Source organism: Chiroxiphia lanceolata, chromosome 7 (assembly GCF_009829145.1).
Source record: "Chiroxiphia lanceolata isolate bChiLan1 chromosome 7, bChiLan1.pri, whole genome shotgun sequence".
NCBI classification, from domain to species: domain Eukaryota; kingdom Metazoa; phylum Chordata; class Aves; order Passeriformes; family Pipridae; genus Chiroxiphia; species Chiroxiphia lanceolata.
In genome coordinates, this window is record NC_045643.1 from 37,854,739 (window position 1) to 37,875,856 (window position 21,118).

Consider the following 21,118-nt stretch of genomic DNA (forward strand, 5'->3'; position numbering starts at 1 on the left):
GTGGCTTATTTATTTATTTATTTGCACAGCTTGAAAGTCATCATGGGCACTTAAAGCTCTCAGCAATACACTTACCCAGGGATGGCCATTAATAGCTTTGGCTTGTGTGAAACTGATAATTGGGGGAGGAAAAAAAAAGGCCCACTAAAGCCATTGACCATCGTGGATGAGAGCAGCATAAAAGGCTGTCTAGAGAAAGGGGAGCTTTCATCATGAATCAATACTCAATTCTAAATTTCAGTTGTAATTAGCAGGGAAATGTCAGAGAAAAAAAAATAAAAAGCTCCTCTGTGCCCTTGTCTGTTAATGTTGGAGTTTGGCTGTTTGTGAATAGCCAGGGAGGGAGTGGGTTGTGTTTAAACCTTAATTCTGAGGTCTCTGGTTACACCCAGCAGTGTGTTGATGGCATTGAAAAGAGCAGTTGAGGTGTTTAAGAAATTACACCTATTTTTCTGATGGAGAATATGTGCCCAGTAGCAATCTCCAGCTTTTACATATTGATCAGGAAAAGGAAAAAAAAAAAAAGGCAGCCATTCTTTCACTTTCCTCCTCAAAAGTAGCAAAGCCCTTTGAATTATTCTTGAGGGAACTGGCAGCAGGTTTGAGTTTTGCCCTAGAAAACACAGGAAGAAAATTTGGTGCATTATTGCAGGACTATAGGAAATGAGAAGGCATTTAATCCCCAAAACTACTCCAAAATATCACCATTTATTTGCATTTACTGTGTAGCTCTGTGTATGTGTATTTTTCTCCCCTCTCACACCGCTCCAGGGTCCACAAGGTTTGCTGTGTTATTTTTCCTTCTTTTCTAAAAAGGGGAAATAAAAAGTGACCAAATGAGAACAGTGAAAAGAAACTAAAAAAATCTCCAACCCTTTTTTCATTGCAGGACGATGAAATCAACCAGCAGAGCCAGTTGGCTGAAAAACTAAAGCAACAAATGTTGGATCAAGAGGAGGTAAGCAAGTTAAAAAGAAAAAATAAGCCAACCAAATGAAAAACTCTTACATTTTCCTCAGGAGCCCCTTGTTTAGTGATTCTGTCACAGTTGTTCACATGAACTGGCTAAAATTCAACAGGCAAGAGAAACCTGCGTGTCAGCCAGGTTTAAACTTCAAATTTCATAATACTGTCAGAAGAACATTAAACCTTGGTAACTCCTTATAATAACAATCCATCCTGCTGGGAGGTGATGCTGGAGGTCCAAGGTAGGAGTGTGGCCAGTATTTTTCGCTTCAGATGTGGTTTTCAGCATGTCTGTGCCCTCTCAGGTATCCAGGCACTATGGACTGCAAGGAGTTACAGATTTCCTGCTCTGACTGTATAAAAATTACTCCTGGTAATAAATTACTGATGTTCATTATTTTGGGTAATTAGAGACAGTAATGGGAGAAGTCTGTGAGATGGAAAAATTGATTATTGGTGCTGCCACGGGCTTGCTTTAAAATCTTGGATTGCTCACTTGAAACGTTTGATTTCATTGTCTCTGTCCATAAAATGAATGTTTGTTGGTTTTAAGACAGGGGAAATATGATCACTAAACCTACAGTCAGGTTATTCCCTGGTCTGTCATTTGTTTACAAGAGGATTTGAAGATGCAGAATGAGGCAATAACACTAAATCACCAAGTTGTCCAAATGCTGCTGTGATATTTCTTAGAAATTGCTTTTAGGCTGGCGGGAAATGGATAAGGGCCATCCAGACCCGGAATATAATCCTGCTGTGGGAGTTCATCCATCACCAGTGTCTCGAAACACTGCTCTCTCTTTTCAGGCCACACTGCTGGGATTCTCTAGGAGTGTCTCTGCCCAGCTGGAGCACAGCGCTGTTCTGGCTGCTTTTTTGGGGTGTGAAACCTCTCTTTTCATGCAAAAATCCTTCTGTCCGTGTCTCAGTCCTTACCCAAGCCCTCAGAAAGGGCTGCCAGGGCCCCCTTATCGTGTCTGAACATGGCTGTTACTCGTCACTCATGACTTACCTGCCACCTTTGGGGCTTGTCCTCTCTGCAGGAATCACCAACCTTATCTGATTCCATGATTAAGCTCCTCATGCCCTTGCCACAGCTTTATTTGGCTGCCCATGCCTGTGGCTAACACACACAACAGCCTTTTATGCCTTCCCAGCACCATTATTTTCTGATGTGTGTTGTGGTTCTATTTGTGTCATCTCACCTCTCCCATCTTTTTCACATCACTCTTCTCACCCAAAGCTGATTTTAAAGCTTTTTTTTTTTATTTATTTATTTTCTGATGTCTCATTTTTTGGGGGAGATGTGTATTCCTTTGTGTTAGCTGGTTGGGAGCAACTAACACAGTTATTCCCCACTCTCCACATTCCATACTCGATATCACACCTAGAATATGAACCAGGTTTTCAGTGACCCCTAATCCTTGCCTTCCAGGCCACTTTCCCCCCTTTTTTTTTGCACATTCCCAGCTTTGCTGACTTGGGAAATCTCTGCAGCTGATGTCTCACTGCTTGTTCAGAAGCTTTATCTGGTTCATCTCAGGAGCTTGTCCGTCTCTTACCTTGGAAAGCTCATGTGATATTTCATTTTTCAAGGTGTTTTTCCACCTGCTCTGTGGGAGGGATGTACCTGCTCTGTCCTGGAGCTGTGACTGGCTCAGTGATACATGAGCTGAGAGCAGCTGCCTCACTCCGCTTTCCCCTAATTAACCAGAGGCCTTTTTTCTGCTTGATTAAGCCAGCAGGTTAATTATAAATCTGAGGCCTGCTGCAGATGGCATTGGGCTGATATTGGTGTCTGTTGGTGCCTTTTCACCCCGGCTGCTTCTTAGGGTGCATTTTTTGGGGGGTTCTTAATACTCCACCCTGCACCTCACATGCTGTGAACAGATCCACGAAGTGCTGCAATCATTGTCCCTTCCCTTTGTTTACTGTTGGTCCTTATAATGTGTCATTAATGTCCTTTGAAAATCCATTTTTTTCCCCACATAATATCAGCAAGAACCTTCTGGGGAGCCGTGTTTAATGCTCCAGGTGATGCACAGCACTCCTCGAAGTCACAGCAATATCCACGCAGAAAATTTCTTAAGTAAATGTAAATAATAGTTCCATCTGTGTTTGGCAGAAAGATTATTTTAAGCTATTTTGTTGTTTAAATATTTACATGCCATCTGGCTTTGGCAACTCGGCGGGGTTTTTCCATAACGTGAGTGCACTTCTGAGGCTGCAGCATTACCAGAGAGATAAATTTCCCTTACATCTGAATCCTCCCTGCACCACTTTTTGGGCACGTGCCAGCCTCTGGAGCTGCCTGCCTGGTTTCCCATTTTCCATTAGAACTCTGAGCCAAAAAAAATGGGGGGAAAAAAAAGCCCTGTCTTGTCTGACATTCTGCTTTTTGTGGTCTGTTTTAGAGGGGGGTGACAGGTCAGGAGAAGTCAAACCAACACAGTTCAGCAGGGCAGGTTTTATTGCACTGTCCAAGAAAGCTTCAGTAAAGCTCTATTAAACTAATATATGTATATATGTTAAGCTAATCCATACATAGGAATGCTCGGAAAGAAGTGAATTCTGTGAATGAATGTCCAAACTTTGCTGTTAGGATAAGCAGGAAAGCCTTCTTGTATTTCCTACAGTAGTTTTATACCTTATTATTCTCTATTTTATGCAAAGTTAAGTCCCGATTTTGTTATTATTCTCAGAAGTACAATATTAGTATTAAATGTTAGGTGGCACCTGTTATTTATTTTCACATCATTCTGCTGGTGGGTCTGGGTTTGTGCTGAGAACCCAGGAGCTGAATTTTCAGGATTTTAACATCTCACTGAACATTGGTTCAAGGGCAAGGGAGAGGACCATGCAAGTGACCTCAGCCCTGTCACTGAAACTCCAGCATCTCCCCTAGCAGTGTGCAAAGCGTAAATTTAATAACTTTTACCAATTGGAAATACTCACTAGTCTGTGTGAGGTCAGTATTTGCTTCTTCAGTTAATCTTCTCCCTCAGCAAATATACGAGCAGCTAATCTGTCTTCAGCATCGTGCTTCAGATGATAACTGAGAATAATCATCTTAGGTTTGCTTATCAAAATATTTCTTTAATGCCCCAAGGTCTCTGAGGCTGCCTCAGAGAGCCCTTTCCCTTGGCTCAGTTCAAAGCTCCGAGTCTGTGTTGAAACATTTCACTTTGTGGTGTTTTTTGGTCCTTGCCGCAGCACCATATTGAGGGCAGAGGATTTCTTTGGAGCTCTGATACTGCTTAAAATAAGTTTCTCTGCCTCAGTCTTGTGTCATAATAGGATTTGATAAAGATTTCATTGAAGTTCAGAGGTTTTTTTGTGCTTCCTTCAAACACATTTGTGCTGAAGCTGGTGCCATTTCTGGCAGAGCAGCAGGATTTCTTTGCTCCTGCTTTCTCTCTTGCACACACATTTTCTCTCCCTCTGTCTGTTTTTGCTCTTTCCAGTGTTGCCTTTTGAGTGAGCTCTTGGGCGACTTAATGCTTCTGTGATATTTCTTTCCAGCTTTTGGCCTCCACTAGGAGGGATTATGAGAAGATCCAAGAGGAGCTGACCCGTCTCCAGATCGAGAACGAAGCGGCGAAGGACGAAGTGAAGGAGGTCCTGCAAGCCCTGGAAGAATTAGCTGTCAACTATGACCAGAAATCCCAGGAAGTGGAGGACAAAACAAGGACCAACGAGCAGCTGGCTGATGAGCTGGCACAGAAGAGTGTAAGAGCAAGTTGTTTGAAGTGCTGGTTCCCTCCTCACCCCCCAAGGATTTCCACGGGGGTCCCCAAAACCTGTGTCGTGGTCCCCCAGCAGCAATCAAGATCCACATTTGCTGATGCTGCTTGTCTCTCTTCTATCTTAATTAAACAATAAAATGAAGGGAATGCAGGCACTTCTCTGTGGAAGCTGGTGGCAGATTGTGGCTTTTGCAGCCCTTGTGTTTTGCACACCCTGACAGCGACTGAACTGAATGTGAGCCCTGGCCATTCTGTGTTTTGGGTGTTTAGAAACTCTTATTGTGCCAAGAAGGCTGTGAAAATCTGCTTTATGCAAATGGCAGCATTCTGGGTTTTTCTGGACTCTGTACTGAGGGTCAGGGCATCTCAAGGAAGAGATCAGAAAAAATAAATCAGCTTTTTTGGCTGATCTTAAGGGAAAAAATCAGAGGGAAATCAAGATTGGTTTATTAGCTTAATGCATCCTTTTCCCTTAATTCATTACACAAAGTGATGAAGCTCTTGTTAACAGATATATTTCATTAATGACTTTGTTATCTACTTCAGTAGAACAGATTAGTATGAAATCCATTCGAAAAAATTGAATTTTATATCCTTCTATACCTATTTCTCGGTGATTAACCTTCTTTGATGTATTATGCAAATAAGATTCTTACCGGATTTGCTACATTTAATACATCTAAAGTAGCCTTGGTAGCAAGTGAGTTGTGAAAGTGGATTATGTCAAGGTGGAAGGGGACGTGTCAGCACGTTGTGCCACGGGCACGTTCAGGAAAATACAAGACAATGCCACGTAACCCAAATGCCACGTGAGAATTGGTGGGAGAGGAGGGTAACTCTTGTTTTTAAACCTTCTCAGAGTGCCCTGACAGCGACCCAGAGGGAGCTGGGCCAGCTGCAGGAGCTCAGTAACCACCAGAAGAAGAGGGCGACAGAAATCCTGAACCTGCTGCTGAAGGACCTGGGGGAGATCGGGGGAATCATCGGAACCAACGACGTGAAAACAGTGAGTTGGTTTTGCTGCTTGTCCCCCACACCTCCTGCAGTGTAAAAATGCTCCATCTGATCATGGAATCACAGGGGGGGTTTGGGTTGGAAGGGACCTTAATGATCATCTTGTTCCATGGGCGGAGGCACCTTCCACTAGCCCAGGTTGCTCCAACCTGGCCTTGGACACTTCCAGGGATCCAGGGGCAGCCACAACTTCTCTGGGCAACCTGTGCCAGGGCCTGCCCATCCACACAGCCAACAACTCCTTCCCAATATCCCATCTCTCCCTGCCCTCTGGCAGTGGGAAGCCATTCCCTGTGTCCTGTCCCTCCATCCCTTGTCCCCAGTCCCTCTCCAGCTCTCCTGGAAGCCCTTTAGTCTCTGGAAGGGGCTCTCAGGTCTCCCTGGAGCCTTCTCTTCTCCAGACTGGACACCCCCAGCTCTCCCAGCCTTAGCAGAAGGTTTCCAGCCTTTGGAGCTGGAGTTGATGCGGAATATGTGGATCCAGCAGTCCTTCCCCCAGGACACTGCCATGGAAGTCCTGGCTGGAGCTCTTTGTCTGGCTCAGTGTCTGGACACACAGTTCCCACAGTTATTCCCAGCTCAGTGTTTAGGCCCAGACTAGTGCAGCCCATCTGTGGGTTGATGCACTGATTAATGGGGCTCTGAGTTCCCCCCAAAACTATTCCCATGCAGCCCCACTCCTTCCTTAGCTGGCATGGCTCAGAATTCCCAGAACCTGAAACAGCTCTATTGGTGAGATTTGGCACCTGGAGTGGCTACTTTTTGTTTGAAGGTTGGTGCAAATTTTGGGCAGCTCTGCTTTGAGATTGGCCTGTCACACTCCTGTGGGAGATGAACACAATTCCGAGTTTCAGAGGAGATATTTCTATGGTCTGTGCTAAATGACAATGACAGAATTTTTCCCTGGTCTGGAAAATCTCCCAGGTGATTAATAACTATCTTACCTGTCCATTTAAAACCACATGAAAAATACCAGTGGTTAAAACTTCATAAGAAATTCATTTTAAAGATGTATGTGAATTCCTTGTGATACACTCATTTTTCTTGCTTTTAGTTCACATCTTGTGAAGTCCTGCTCAAGCCCCCTTTATTTAGCAGGATGCTCCAGCCCGCTCCTGCTGCAGAGGACACAATCCCTGCTGTCCCTGTGGTGCTGCAGATGCCAGGAGCAGCAGACCAGCCTTTGGCAGATGTCACAGCAGCCTCTGGTGGCCGTTGTGACAGGGACAGTGAGAGAAAACCTTCGAAAATGGAGGCAGAGGCAGCGAGATACAAATTTTTATATAACTAAGATGTCAGCGTTTTTGAGGACAGCTGTCAGCATAAACAAGGCCAGATTGAGAAGTGTTTGGAAGAATAATTTCAAATTTGTTGGCAATTAGCATTTTCTCCAAGTGTGTCTAATTTCAGGCCAGACTGAGAGTTTTGGAAGCAGTGTCATTTTTTTTAGGCTTTTCGGGATGCAGCACATGCTCCCTTCCCCTTGGCAGTGCTGGGGAAGGGTGAGAAGTAGATGAAGTTCATCCCTGTGCTCGCTCAGGGAGAACCTGCACAGCCAAGCTGTGGTTACAGGAATTCAGCAGCTGAAGAAAAATCATGAAGAGAAAGACAACGTGTTAAGCCAGTGAAGGAAATTATGTATAAGTAGAATTATACTAATATTTAGAGATGAGAGCCATTAGTTTTCTCTTGCCAGGTGATTTCCAGACCCATGTGTGTTTTACAGCTGCTCATGGAAGAAGCACAGCCCTTCCAGAGGGGAATTCTTGTAGGAGTACTTTGAAAATGCTCTTCAGCTTTTTGGAATGGTGAAAGAAAGAAAATTTCCCCTGCTGGTGACATGAGAATGATTCTCTGAAATACACTCTTGCCATGATGGTGGGCTTGATTATTTTAGATGTTGAACCACTGGATTCATAGAATTATGGAATATGTGGAGTTGGGACCCACAAGGACCATCCAGTCCGACTCCTGGCCCTGCACAGACACCCCAACAATCCCCCCCTGTCCCTCAGAGTGTCCTCCTGGAGCTCTGGCAGCCTTGGGGCTTTGCCCAGTGCCCTGGGGAGCCTGGTCAGTGCCAACCACCCTGTGGGGGAAGAACCTTTCCCTGAGATCCAACCTAATAACTGTCAAACTACATGATACACATACACACATATATAAAAAACATACAAGATACACACACAAATCAAATCAGGAACTTCAAAAGTCCTTACAGAAGGTGTCTACTTAATATAATAAGTGGTCTTTGCTTTGCAGAAACATTCCAGTTTTGATTTTTTGTCCCCATTTGGGGCGTGAATATGAGTTGTAAGTTCTCCAGAGCCTCTTTCTAAAATGATATGTGGGCTGTCAAACTGTCCCAAACCCAAGACCGAGTCTTTACCCTGATCCTGGAGCAGCACAACCCAACTTTCTGTGTGCTCAGTTGGCAGATGTGAACGGGGTGATCGAGGAGGAGTTCACCATGGCCCGGCTCTACATCAGCAAGATGAAATCCGAGGTGAAGTCCCTGGTGAACCGCAGCAAACAGCTGGAGAGCGCCCAGATCGACTCCAACAGGAAGATGAACGCCAGCGAGAGGGAGCTCGCGGCCTGCCAGCTCCTCATCTCACAGGTGGGGCTGCTCCTCCCCTGCTCCCAGGGCTCCTTCCTGCCTTCTCCCGAGCTTTGAGGGCTTCCTCAACCTCTTTCCTCGTGGGATGTGCGTGCTCGGAGCGAGAAATGAGGCTTCATGGGGCAGAGGGGTGTTCCTCGGGTCTGTTTTGCTGGGTTTTCTCTCCCTTCTCCCATTCCTCCCCCTCAGTGTTTTTCAGCACATCCTGTGGCGAGATCGTGTCGTGCTGTCCTGAAGCGTGTTTTATGGAATAATGCTGAAAAGGCCATATTCCTCACCCTGAATTTGTATGGGATTTCCATGCCTATTTATGTGGAATTTCCTCACCCCGAATTTGTATGGGATTTCTACACCCAGTTATATGGGGTTTCCTCACCCAGAATTTTTAGGAGATTTCTGTACCCATTTATATGGGATTTCCTCACCCTGAATTTGTATGGGATTTCCATATCCATTTTTATGGGATTTGCTCACCCTGAATTTGTATGGGATTTCTACACCCAGTTTTGTGGGATTTCCTCACCCCGAATTTGTATGGGATTTCCATATCCATTTTTATGGAATTTCCTCACCCCGAATTTGTATGGGATTTCTACACGCAGTTATGTGGGATTTCCTCACTCTGAATTTGTATGGGATTTCTACACCCAGTTATGTGGGATTTCCTCACTCTGAATTTGTATGGGGTTTCTACACCCATTTATGTGGGATTTCCTCACTCTGAATTTGTAGGGCATTTCTACACCCATTTATATGGGATTTCCTCACCCTGAATTTGTATCTTGTATCATCTTACAAGCAGCTTGAGAGAAGAAGCAGTGACCATATTGTTCACTGGCCAAACCTTTGGAAAGCTCCCCATATCTGCTTTGTTAATATGCTGCCAAGATAACAAGGCAGCAATATATGAAATAAAATGTTATGGAAAACTTTATAGGATGGTTGGCCTGTGGGATGGTAGGGGGTTGGCCCTGGCTGGATGCCAGACACCCACCAAAGCTATTCTATCACTGCCCTCCAAAACTGGACAGGGGAGAGAAACTCTAATGAAGGTTCATGAGATAAAGACCCAGATCCCTCACCAAATACTTCACAGGCAAAACAGACTCATCCTGGGGATATTAATTGAATTTATTGCCAGCAAAATCGGAGCAGGATAATGAGAAGTAAAACAAATGTTATAAACACCTTCCCCCACCACACCATCCTTCCCAAGCTCTACCACCTCCAGTGGTGCTGGAAGATGGGAATGGGGGGCACAGTCAGTTCACCACAGGTTGTTCCTGCTGCTGCTCAGGGAGAGGAGTCAGAGTCATTCCCCTGCTCCAGGGTGGGATCCATCCCATGGGAGACAGTTCTCCATGAGCTCCAATGTGAGTCCATCCCATGGGAGACAGTTCTCCATGAGCTCCAACATGAGTCCATCCCATGGGAGACAGTTCTCCATGAGCTCCAATGTGAGTCCATCCCATGGGAGACAGTTCTCCATGAGCTCCAGCGTGAGTCCATCCCATGGGAGACAGTTCTCCATGAACTGCTGCAGCCTGGGTCGTTTTCCACGGGGTCCATCCTTCAGGCACAGCTCCAACGTGGGTCCCACACTGGGGAGACTCAAGTCCTTCCTCCTTGATGGGGGACAGCACCTCAATTCCGAGGAAACGGGCTGTGCTGCTCACATCTCACTGCTGTTCTCCTCGTCTCCACAGCACGAAGCGAAGATCAAGTCCCTCACAGACTACATGCAGAACATGGAGCAGAAGAGGAGGCAGCTGGAGGAGTCCCAGGACTCTCTCAACGAGGAGCTGGCCAAGCTGCGCGCTCAAGGTACCGCTCTGGGCCTTGGGGTCACCATTCCTTTTAGCAGCTGTGTCCCAGAAAATGCCGTGTTGTGTTTTAACGATGGGAGAAATTAAAAAAAAAAAACAAAACGCATGAATTCTTCAGCCAAACAGCACCAGGCAGTCTTGCTAAATGTTCTGTAAAATTGTTAGAGATCTGTGTCTAATTTCAGTTGTCCCTCTGGCAAATTCCACTCTAAAGGAAGCTGCTTCCCTTAGGTGTGCAAAAGGTGTGTCCTTCCCAGCTCCTGTGCAGGATCCAGATGATCTCATTTTAAGGATTGCTTGTTTTTCCCCCTTCTCATTTAATGTGGAAAATGTGTATCTATCAAGAGCAGTTCTTGTAGCTTTGCTAAGATGCTGTTTTATGTAAAATTCCATCACTCTGGATTTCTGCACAAGGGATTTTCTCTGACTGAGGGAGCAGCAGGTGGTGACAAGACCTTTTTTTTCTTTTAACTCCTCCTGCATTGTTAGAACAGAATTTTTATTCTGTTTCCTGATCTTCCTACCCCGCTGATAAGAAATGACCCGGTTCTAGAGGCACCATTCCCCCAGTGAAAGCAGAATTGTGATAAATGGGATTATAAACAGGCAGGGATAGGTTGGGAAATGGCTGGACGTAGCATGTCTTGGAATTGTGTGGTTAGTTCTCAACTGTCTCCACCTTCAAACAGAAAAAATGCACGAAGTCAGCTTCAAGGACAAGGAGAAGGAGCATCTGACCCGGCTTCAGGATGCAGAGGAGATGAAGGTAGTTTGGCACTGCAATTTTAGAGGGCATTTCTCAGCGAGATCCTTTCATGCAGCTGATAATTGGGGTGTAATTTTGCCTTCCTGTATTAAAAATTGTATTGATTCCCCTCTAAGTTATGCTCATTTTCTGCTGGTGGGACTCCGCTGAAAGTCAGTTTGCTCAGGAGTGAGTCAGGATGCTGAGGTTGATGTAATTTAGGTACTAAGAGATTTGATTTACGAAGAGGCCACTTTCCCAAACTTTGGCAAGAATTCTGACTATCCCCTGGAAGTAATAATAAAATATAAACCTGTTTTCTGGTATTTTTCCCCTGGAATGCAAAGAAATGTTAGCAATGAGTTGGTTCAATGGGGTTGCAAGTTGCAGACAAGGAAAAAAATGGACTTTTTAGAGGTTTGTCTTCTGCAAAACTTTTCCCTCCATTATAAAAATTTAAAGGGATTAAAGCAGTTGTACAGTTCTTCCTTACAGCTGGAAGAGAAAAAACAAATCTTTTTATCAGCAATTTAAAGAGGTGCATTGGGGTTTTCTTACTAATCTTAGAATTTAAATTTAAATAACAATTTAAATAGCGGGTCTGTGGATACACAATTTTCAGAGGGGGAGGAGGGTGGTTTGGGTTTCACTTCTGTCACAGCTAGAGCTCTTTTTTTCTTGGTGAAATAGAGCTGTACACATATTTCCTTGGTGAAAAAAGAGGTGAAATAACAGAGGATTGGTGTAAAATCAGTGTCATTTGTGGCACTTGATATTCCAAGCCCCTGACTTTCACTGATGGCAGTTTTTGCAAGGAAATGAGTAGAAATTGGTGTACATCTGTTGCTAAAAACTGAATTAAATGCTCGGATGAGCAGACACAGTTTTTAATCACAGAAAGATACGCCAGGCAGATTCCTGAATTAACTTGATCTGATAATTTCCCCTCAAATCCAGAGGAACAGGTTGATTTAGGGGGCAGGTGAGAAGGAAGCTCAGCTGTGTGTGCCTGGATTTGTGTTTCATGCCCGGCTCTGGTGTTTGCAGAAGGCCCTGGAGCAGCAGATGGAGAGTCACAGGGAAGCCCACCAGAAGCAGCTGTCCAGGCTGAGGGATGAAATCGAGGAGAAGCAGAAAATAATTGATGAAATCAGAGAGTATGTTCACTCCCTCCATCACCTTCTCTGTCCTGTGACACTACAGGGATGTTTTGGGGTTGCTTTTGTTAGTTTTAATGGATGTTTATATGTAGTATTCTGTCCTTTATATGTCCTTGTATGCAACAGCCAACCCTGTAATTATTTTATAGGGTGGATTACAGTCCCTACTTCTTTAGTGGGGAGCTTTAAGTCCATAAAATTATAGAGAGGAAAAAGGAGGAGTCATGTTACACCTGCAGGTCAGTAGGTAAGAGGAGCTTAGAGGAGAACAGATTTCAAGAGATCACAGAATCATTTAGGTTGGAAAATACCTTTAAGGTCATCAAGTCCAACCACTACCAAAGCCACCACTGACCACGTCCCCAGAGAGGTTTTTTGGGGGTCTCTTACAGCAACTGCTCCTGTCAGACTTTCTGAGAGACTCAAATTATCCCATTTTCACACCCTTAATATTTCCTCCTGGCACACCAATGTATCTGTTAGTCAGATACTCCAGCACTTGGACAACGGAGTGTTTTGCTTCTTGTATTCTTCTTTTTCTAAAATCCAGGCAACCCTGGTGTAGTATTTATTATTTCATCATATTTATTGTGTGGCCAAGGACTAATCACAGGAAAAGGAGAAACATGAGGAAGCAGGACAGAAAGAACAGGTTGTGTCCTTTAAGGTAAAGGAAACAAACCACTGAATTTAGTTCTCTAATATTTTAAAATTTCGTTCTTCGGGCTCTTTATGCTTAATTTCTTTCAGAATTTTTCGGCAGAGAGTTACAGCTTTTCTTTCTCTGTCCAGCCCCACTTTGTTCATGGGGATTTACCCATTTTCTGGGGTTCAGGCCTGAGCTGTACTGACTTTTCCTTTCTCATTCCAGCATGAATCAGAAGCTCCAGCTGGAACAAGAGAAACTGAGTGCTGATTATGATAAATTAAAAATTGAGGACCAGGAAAGAGAAATGAAACTGGAAAAGCTCATGTGAGTCAAGAGTTTTTTCATCTGGTGTCCTTCAATCTCTCAGTATGATCACAGGAAATGTGCCAGTGAGAGGCATTTGTGTTGCAAAATTCACATTGAAAATATCAACTTGCAGCATTAATAAATGATTACCAATTGCTCCATATTTTTATATCAAAGGCTTTTTAGCAGTAAGTTTGATACTTGCCCAAAAAGATTTTATTAGAGCTCTGATGTTATAAAATATCACAGCAAGTGTTAAATCTCTCATTCCTTAATGCACAGCAAAACCAAGAAAAAGGCTGAGGAGTTCAGGTGGGGTTTTATTGATTTTTTTTTTTTTTCCCCTTTGGTTTGGTTTGGTTTTTTTTAAGTAATAAATCAGCTGTCTGAGTAAAACCCTTTCCTGGAAATGAGAGATAAAAATTTCATGTGAGGACATAAAAGATGCAGGTGATGACTCAGCCCTTCCATGGGAGAAAGCTGCACATTTGGGACAGTCAAAAGCATAATTACAGATGCAGAGATGTACAATTTACTCACATTCTGCAGATGTGCTACTCCAGCTGAATGCTGGTTGATTCTCTTCTGTTTAATATGACTTCAGCATCTCTGATTTGTGTTCCATGTTGTGATCTTTCTAGACTGCTTAATGATAAAAGAGAACAAGCAAGAGAAGACCTTAAGGGGCTGGAGGAAACAGTGGTAGGTCTTAATTACACTTTATTGAGCTTTGTCCCCTACATCTGTATGTATACCCAGATGATATATATATTTTGATTTTTGAATAAATAAATTTTAACTACCCAAAATAAAATTAAAAAAGGGTTGCTCATATTCTCTTCAGTCTGGCTTTGGGGCTGGATGGCGTTGGGATGAGCTGCCCTTTCCTACACGTGGGTTAGTGTTTCCCTCCAGTCTGGGGTAAGGTGGTTATTTTGCTGAGCCTGAGAAGTTGATGCATAATTAAAAAAAAAAAAACAAAACCACAAACAAAAAACCCACAACTGGGAAAACTTGGATTTTGGCCAAAATTTTAAAAGCACTTAAAACTCCTGAAGTGCCCATTTGCTAAAGAGAGAATCCAGAGCTCTCTCCCGTGCTATCAACTAAAATCCAAGGAGAACTTTTACACCAGAGTATCTACTGTATCCTACTGAGGGTTTTTTTTTTAATCTTTTTTTTTTAATGGTTATTTTATTGTTTTTATTCCAGGCAAGAGAACTTCAGACTCTTCACAATCTGCGCAAACTGTTTGTCCAAGATCTTACCACCCGCGTTAAAAAAGTGAGACTCTGCTCCTTTTGAACCCAAATCTTGCCTTTTCCTTGCAGTATTCTTGTGATCTGCTGGAAGCCCTTAAGTGCATGTTGTCACCAAATGGGATATTGTCTTTTTTAACAACAGGGAGAAACAAGATTATACCTAGTCTGCCGTTTATGACCTTTTATTTGGTCATCATTCATTAAGGACTAGTTTTAGTTAAGCAAATGAACCAGTCCAATTGAGTTCAAGTAAAAATATTCTCAAAGATGGTATTAATGGGCACCAGAAATCATTCAATATTACTTGATTTTCCTATTCAGTATCCCCCCATAATTGTTCAGTAAGAACAGTTTATTTTTTATACAGCGGGTTGTTAAATATCAAATGAACAGGCTAAATAATTTTAATTTGGGGCTCTGGAAGACTTTTCTGCCTTTGGGAAGCTTAAATTTCCCGAAGAGCTGAGCTTGCTCTGGAGTTTCTGCCTGCCTTTGCTGAATGCTGAACTCTCTGTGCAGAGTGTTGAGCTTGACAGCGACGACGGAGGTGGGAGTGCCGCGCAGAAGCAGAAAATTTCCTTTCTTGAGAACAACCTGGAACAGCTTACAAAGGTTCACAAACAGGTAGGGGCTCCCCTTCCCTTCTCCCCTCCTTCCCTGCTTCCCTTCTTCCCTCCCTCAAACAAAAAGTACGCTTTTTTTTAGTGTTTCCAAGGATAATTTTGGCAGGTGACCTGCGCTGCCTGAGGGAAAGGTACCCACAGGTTTTAACTCCAACTCCTTGGTGTCAAGAGCTGGTGTGAAGCTGCTCTTCCCACCACCTGTATTTCTATGAATGTGTGAAATAAGCATTATTTTCTCTATGAAAATAGACTTTAGGTGTTTTTTTGGCACTAAGAAATGCATAAAAACAGCTGGGTTTTTTGTGTATCCCAAATTTTGACTCCTGGGCTAAAGCTGCTCAGAGACACCTTGGAGGTGACTCGAGGGGGTTCAACCAGCACAGTGTGAAAGCAAAAAAAGGGAGGTTTTCTGGGCAGCTGAAGGGCTGGTGCCTCATTTGTGGGCATTCCACCCCTCCTTCATGGAATTCCTGTTTCACAGAATCCCAGACTGGTTTGGTTTGGAGGGCAGTGCACTTTTCTGAAACTGTATTAGTGAGACACACTCTGAAATTCGCTTTATTTATTCCTTTGGAAGTGCCAAGAGGCCAAGTGGTGCTGGGACCACGACAAGTGTCCACTAAGATTCAGTAGTTTGAGATTCCCAGGGAACAGATGGTTTAAAGGCCTACTTTCTAAATGTGGAAATCGGGACATGTTGGAGGAGTGTCTTTTTCTTTTGCCATTTTGCCTTTTTTTGCACTCAAATCACGCATCTGCTGCCTTTCAAATCCGCGTTTTTATAGCTCTCATTAGTGTGTATTTACTCAAAACCAACTTAGAATCCACAGCTCGTAAGAAACTTAGAGGGAAAAATTACATTGGACTTGACCTGACTGTGCTGCCATCCCGCTCTGATTCCATATCATCACTATTTCCTAGAACAAGGGTTCAACACTTGCAGAAAAAGCACATTGTGACAAGTTTTTTTAGCTTGTTTTGTGTTTTATTTCAGCACTAAGCCTGGCCCAGCAGGTGTAAAACATTTTGATTGTCAAACAACATGTGAATGTCAGTCTGTGCTGGTGCTTTACTGTGTTATTAATGTGGTGGTTAAACCACTTTTCACTCCAGAAAAGGGAGGATCACTCCTTTGGAATAGATTTCTGCTGACTTCTAGCGCTGGTTTAATCAGTTCAGTAGAAATTGTGCTGGATTTTTCTGACTGTTTTTATTTATTAAAAGTCAATCCTCTCTCTCTTGGCTGTTGGTGCATGGAAAGTCAGATGTAATTTAGATAATTGATAGACCTCGCTCAGGTTCATATTAAATTGAGGAAGTGCATGAATTCAAAATTGCATATAATCACCATATTTATAGCTACAGAACCTAAAAGTGATTTCTTAGTGAAGTTTCCAATTTCTTAGTGAAGTTTCCAATTTTCCCACATGCCTGGGGAGGGAACACACAGGTGAACGTGTCAGAACCATTTGAGATGATGAATTTTGGGCGATCCCCAATGTTGTCTGTGAGACATATTGAAGCATTACTATTTTGAAATCACAAGGTGATCAATTATTTGCAAAATATTTCTGTGTTCTGAGCAAATGTAGAGCTTCTGCTGCAGCTGCTGTAAAGTCTAGAGGAGCAGATATGGCAGAAGAGTGTCCTGAAGTGGCAGGGTTTGTCCTGGAGCCCTCACCCTTGAGGATCAGCCCTGTGAAATTTTGTTGGATGGAATAACCAGTGGCATAAACTCCCTTGTTCTTTGACTTTCCTGGAAGATTTAAATGAATATCACACCTCAGGCAGACAAATGAACCGTGTGATTAAAACCATGAAGTTTGGACAACTCTCTCAGGGTCATGGTGGGATTGTTGGGGTTGTCCTGTGCAGGAGATGGAATTGATGATCCTTGTGTTCCCATTCCACCTCAGGATATTCCAATGATTCTAAATTTCTCTTTGAAAAGAGAATATTTAAATGAATATCACACTGCAGCCAGACAAATGAACCGTGTGATTAAAACCATGAAGTTTGGACAACTCTCTCAGGGTCATGGTGGGATTGTTGGGGTGTCCTGAGCAGGAGATGGAATTGATGATCCTTGTGTGTTCATTCCAGCTCAGGATATTCCTCAGTCCTACATTTCTCTTTGACATAAGCTTTTCCCAGTCATTTCTGGGAGAAACCCGCTTTATCCACAGCCCCGTGAGGCGCGAAGAGGAACCGGCGGCGTTTTCGGCCTCTCCCTGTGGGAGAACCCTTCCCGCGGTCTCTAACGGGCCCTTTTGGACATTCCTTTCCTGCAGCTGGTTCGTGATAATGCAGATCTTCGTTGCGAGCTTCCTAAGCTGGAAAAACGCCTTCGAGCTACGGCAGAGAGAGTTAAGGCCCTGGAGAGTGCACTGAAGGAGGCCAAGGAGAACGCCATGAGGGACCGCAAGCGCTACCAGCAGGAGGTGGATCGCATTAAGGAGGCCGTGAGAGCCAAAAACATGGCCAGGAGAGCACACTCTGCTCAGATTGGTAAGGCCATGGAGCTAAAGGGTTGCCCACGTTCCTCGTGGTCGGTGTTGTTGGCTCGGGTTTAAGCCGAGCTTGGAGAGCAGCGGCGGAACCGCGGGGGCCGCTTCTTCTCCTGGGGTCTTCAAAGGCTTCACTTTTTAATAGAAATCTGCCCCACCTAAAGTTTAAAGAGCCTCTGCTGTTTAACTCGGTAAATAAGTGGCATAATGGGGCTTGTGTGCCCTTCTAGTGACCTGAAAACTTGTCTCCTTAAATTAGTCTCTTACTTTCTTCCTCCTCCCCCCACGCTCTCCCTTTCTGCTTTCATTATTTCCTTGCCTTTCTGGACCTTGTCCCTTTCTCTTTCTTTCCCTTGATTACTCCTCCTTGTGATTTAATTTGGGGCTGTGCAGAGTCAAAAATTCTTCCTGTGTAATTCAGATACTTGATGTGTCTCTGTGACACAATGTGTGCCTTTCTGGACCTTGTCCCTTTCTCTTTTTTTTTTTTTTTTTCCTTGATTACTCCTCCTTGTGATTTAATTTGGGGCTGTGCAGAGTCAAAAATCCTTCCTGTGTAATTCAGATACTTGAGTTATCTGTGGCACAACGAGTGCACACGACCACGGGGTGGTCAAGATGGGGCAATTTTGAAAATGATTTGTTGGGATTGATGAAACAGGAGGATGATGGTCTGGGTAGTGGTGCAAATACTGGTGTTTTAAAACCTAAGAGAGAATTAGGCAGCACACAGTATTACCTGTGTGGGAAGCCATCGACAGCTTTGTCTTGGCATCTTCTGGAATGATATAAATCATCAGATTGGACATGGAGAGTGCATCACTGCCCACCAAGTGGCCATGACTCCTCTGTGTTGTCCAGGCAGCCCATAATCTTTGGAGATCCCAAGCATGGGAAGGCTAAAGGGCTCTGTCCCAAGCAGAAGGTGGATGTGTTGGCTGAGGGAGGGAACGCCGTGTTCCGCAGAGCTGGATCACAGACCCCTCTGCCAAGCACAGCTCCGTATTTGGGAACAAAGGGGTTTGTACCAGAGGAGAGGGTGAGGTGGAAAACCACCTGTGAAAGCTGAATGTGTTGTTTGGTTCCCTCTTTTCTCCTGTGCAGCCAAGCCCATCCGCCCTGGCCATTATCCAGCGTCTTCTCCGACGGCTGTCCACGCCATCCGAGGGGGAGGGATGTCCAACTCCAGCTACTACCACAACACCAAATAGGCGAGAAGTAAGACCAAAATACCTTCCTCGTCTGTCCCTTCACTGATCACCCACTCCCCTACAGTTCAGTCTTGCTTTCAGCAGACACTGGGTGTATTTTTTCCATTTTTAGTAGGAGTCGTTTGCTGATATTTAAAAAATTACTAATTGAGTGCCTGTTAGAAAGGTTTGATTTTAATGGCTTATAAGTTAAGACTTTTTTAGTAAACTATAATCTAGTAAATCTGTACTGAAATTCCCACTTAGAGGCCTGAAACTCATGTAGTAAAAATAGAGTTCCAGAGGTTCCTTCTGCCAATATCATTTGCTGCTTTCTGTACCATGAATGTGTTTCCATGTTGTGATATTCCAGCCTGGGACAGGGGTAGAGCAGCACAAATTTGAATGGCACAATTTGGGAAACATTACTTTTGTTTCTCTTGCTTTGCACTCTTACTCAGGTCTCTTTTAGAGAAGAAAATAATTAAATATTTTACTTTAATTGCAAGGGCTTGAGGATTTCTCCTGAGCAAAAAAAATCCCTGGAAAGACGAGCAGGATATTCCCAGGAGACTGTTTCATGGACTCTAACCTCCCATTTCCTTCTTTAAATGCTGGTTATCTGAGAGATTTTATGTCTGTGTTATTTTAGGTGATCACTTTATGTCACAGACAAGCCAAGACCTGGATGGTAGTGAGTGGCAGTGCAAAGCACCCAGGGCACTGCTAATTTGTCCCTCCAAGTCTGGCTTTTCCCCCCCTCCCCTTGAGGCTTAATTCTGTCTCATGACTCTCCTCTGATGGCCTGTGGTTTCCTGGAGGCACTCAGCATTCTTGGGTGGCTTTCCCTTTATTTTGGGAATGCCTCACGTCAGGCCTGCATGCCAAGCATCCATCACAGCACACTCAGGCTCTCTTTGTGCTGGGGGATTGTTCCTGCTCATTGTGTTTTCCCTGGAGCTTCAAGCAACATATTTTCTCCATGGGTAAATTAGGGCAAGGCTTTGCTGAGTGGTTTTGTGCATTAGTTCAGTCTGAACTGAAAGTGGCTTTTCCAGCTCACAAGTGAGGTGCCTGTGTCCATCTGCTCCATTGCATTCCCACCTCTGGGACTGAGGAAATATTAAAATATTAGTAAAACACTTCTAAACTTTCATTGCAACAGCTACTCTGGGGCAAAAAAAAAAGCTGCTATTTGCCTAAATTAAACTTACTTTTAATATACCAACTGCTGGGAAATTAAGTCAGACTCAAACAGGCCACACATTAGGTACAGGCACATGTCAAGTGAACAACCTGATTAGATTAATAAGAGCTATTAATAAAATTAAAACTGGGTGGGTTTATAAGAAGATAGGACTGTGGAAATCAATAAAAAGCAATCAGAAGGCACAGAATACCTGTCAGATATTTTAGATGCTGAAGGTGGTGCAGGATGAGCAGATTCAGGCCACAGTTGGAACGTGTTGCAGAGGAGCTCATGGAAGATGAGGGTGGAGGAAAAAGAAGAAGGAAGACCTCAGAAAAAAAAAATGGATAAAGTTATGGATTTATGGTTTCTGAATAAAATTAGAAAAATTCTGAAAAGCAATACCTCAGAGGCTGGAATGAAATAATTTAAACAGTGTGCTGTAGAATTTTCTGCTCACATCTAGAAGTAAGTCTGGAAGATGTAGTCAGGTAAGGCCAGACAGTGATGGAAGAAAGTCAGTTCTCATCAGTTTTGGTCCTTTGGTTTAGAAGATTATTGGCAAATTGCAGCTATTTCACTGCCAACATTGGGAGTATCAGAGTAATCTGAATTTTCAGCTGTTTGGATGAAAACCCACGGGCCTGAGCAAGAGTGTTGATAAAGGTACTACTTGTGCAGGGAAAACTTTATCCAGATTATCTCCAGAATATTGTTGAGACATTCCTTTTGAATGGTGCAGTTTCACACAGCTGGAATTAGATCAGAACTTGCTTTTATATTCATTTAACAGCAGTGAAATAAAGGTGGGATTTCCGTACCAACATTTGCTGTCGAGCCATCCCCATTTCCAGAATGACAACTTTTTACCAGGATGAGGAGAGATTTATCTTGCATTCATTCATTATTCACCACAAAGATAATAGACATTTAGTGCTGTTAGAATGATCAGGGATTATGATTGATTGACCCAGCAGCAGATGGAAGAGAAAGAAATGTGGGGTGTTAATAAAATGTGCTCCTGGAATTGCACATTGCTGGTCTCCAAGAGAGAATTCCTCACTCTGTCCACATTGTAGATGGTTTTGGGAATACAAGTGCAATGATTTTTGTTGCTTTTAAATATATTCTTCAGCCTAAATTTAAAAGAAAAATAATTATTTTTGTGAAGGGATGTGTTTTGACAACACTTTAAAGAGCAATACTCGATGGCTGTGCATTAATTTCCTCTCATTGTATATTGTCATATTTAAAGCTCTAGCTGGGGATAGTTACTAAATATAACTCAATATCTACTCTACAAAGTTTAGATTTC

General features: G+C 43.5%; 1 protein-coding gene across 1 annotated transcript in view; it reads left to right on the top strand.

The window, feature by feature from the left end:
- Nucleotides 1-21,118, top strand: part of KIF5C (kinesin family member 5C) — a 72,502-nt gene that overhangs the window by 45,887 nt on the left and 5,497 nt on the right. The window contains exons 13-25 of the mRNA XM_032693048.1: nt 890-958; nt 4,489-4,695; nt 5,572-5,718; nt 8,158-8,346; nt 10,053-10,170; nt 10,862-10,938; nt 11,965-12,074; nt 12,949-13,050; nt 13,674-13,734; nt 14,245-14,316; nt 14,814-14,918; nt 17,209-17,425; nt 18,529-18,642. Coding sequence (XP_032548939.1) covers nt 890-958; nt 4,489-4,695; nt 5,572-5,718; nt 8,158-8,346; nt 10,053-10,170; nt 10,862-10,938; nt 11,965-12,074; nt 12,949-13,050; nt 13,674-13,734; nt 14,245-14,316; nt 14,814-14,918; nt 17,209-17,425; nt 18,529-18,635 — 1,581 coding nt within the window. The 3' untranslated portion in view covers nt 18,636-18,642. The remainder of the gene's footprint in view (nt 1-889; nt 959-4,488; nt 4,696-5,571; nt 5,719-8,157; nt 8,347-10,052; nt 10,171-10,861; nt 10,939-11,964; nt 12,075-12,948; nt 13,051-13,673; nt 13,735-14,244; nt 14,317-14,813; nt 14,919-17,208; nt 17,426-18,528; nt 18,643-21,118) is intronic.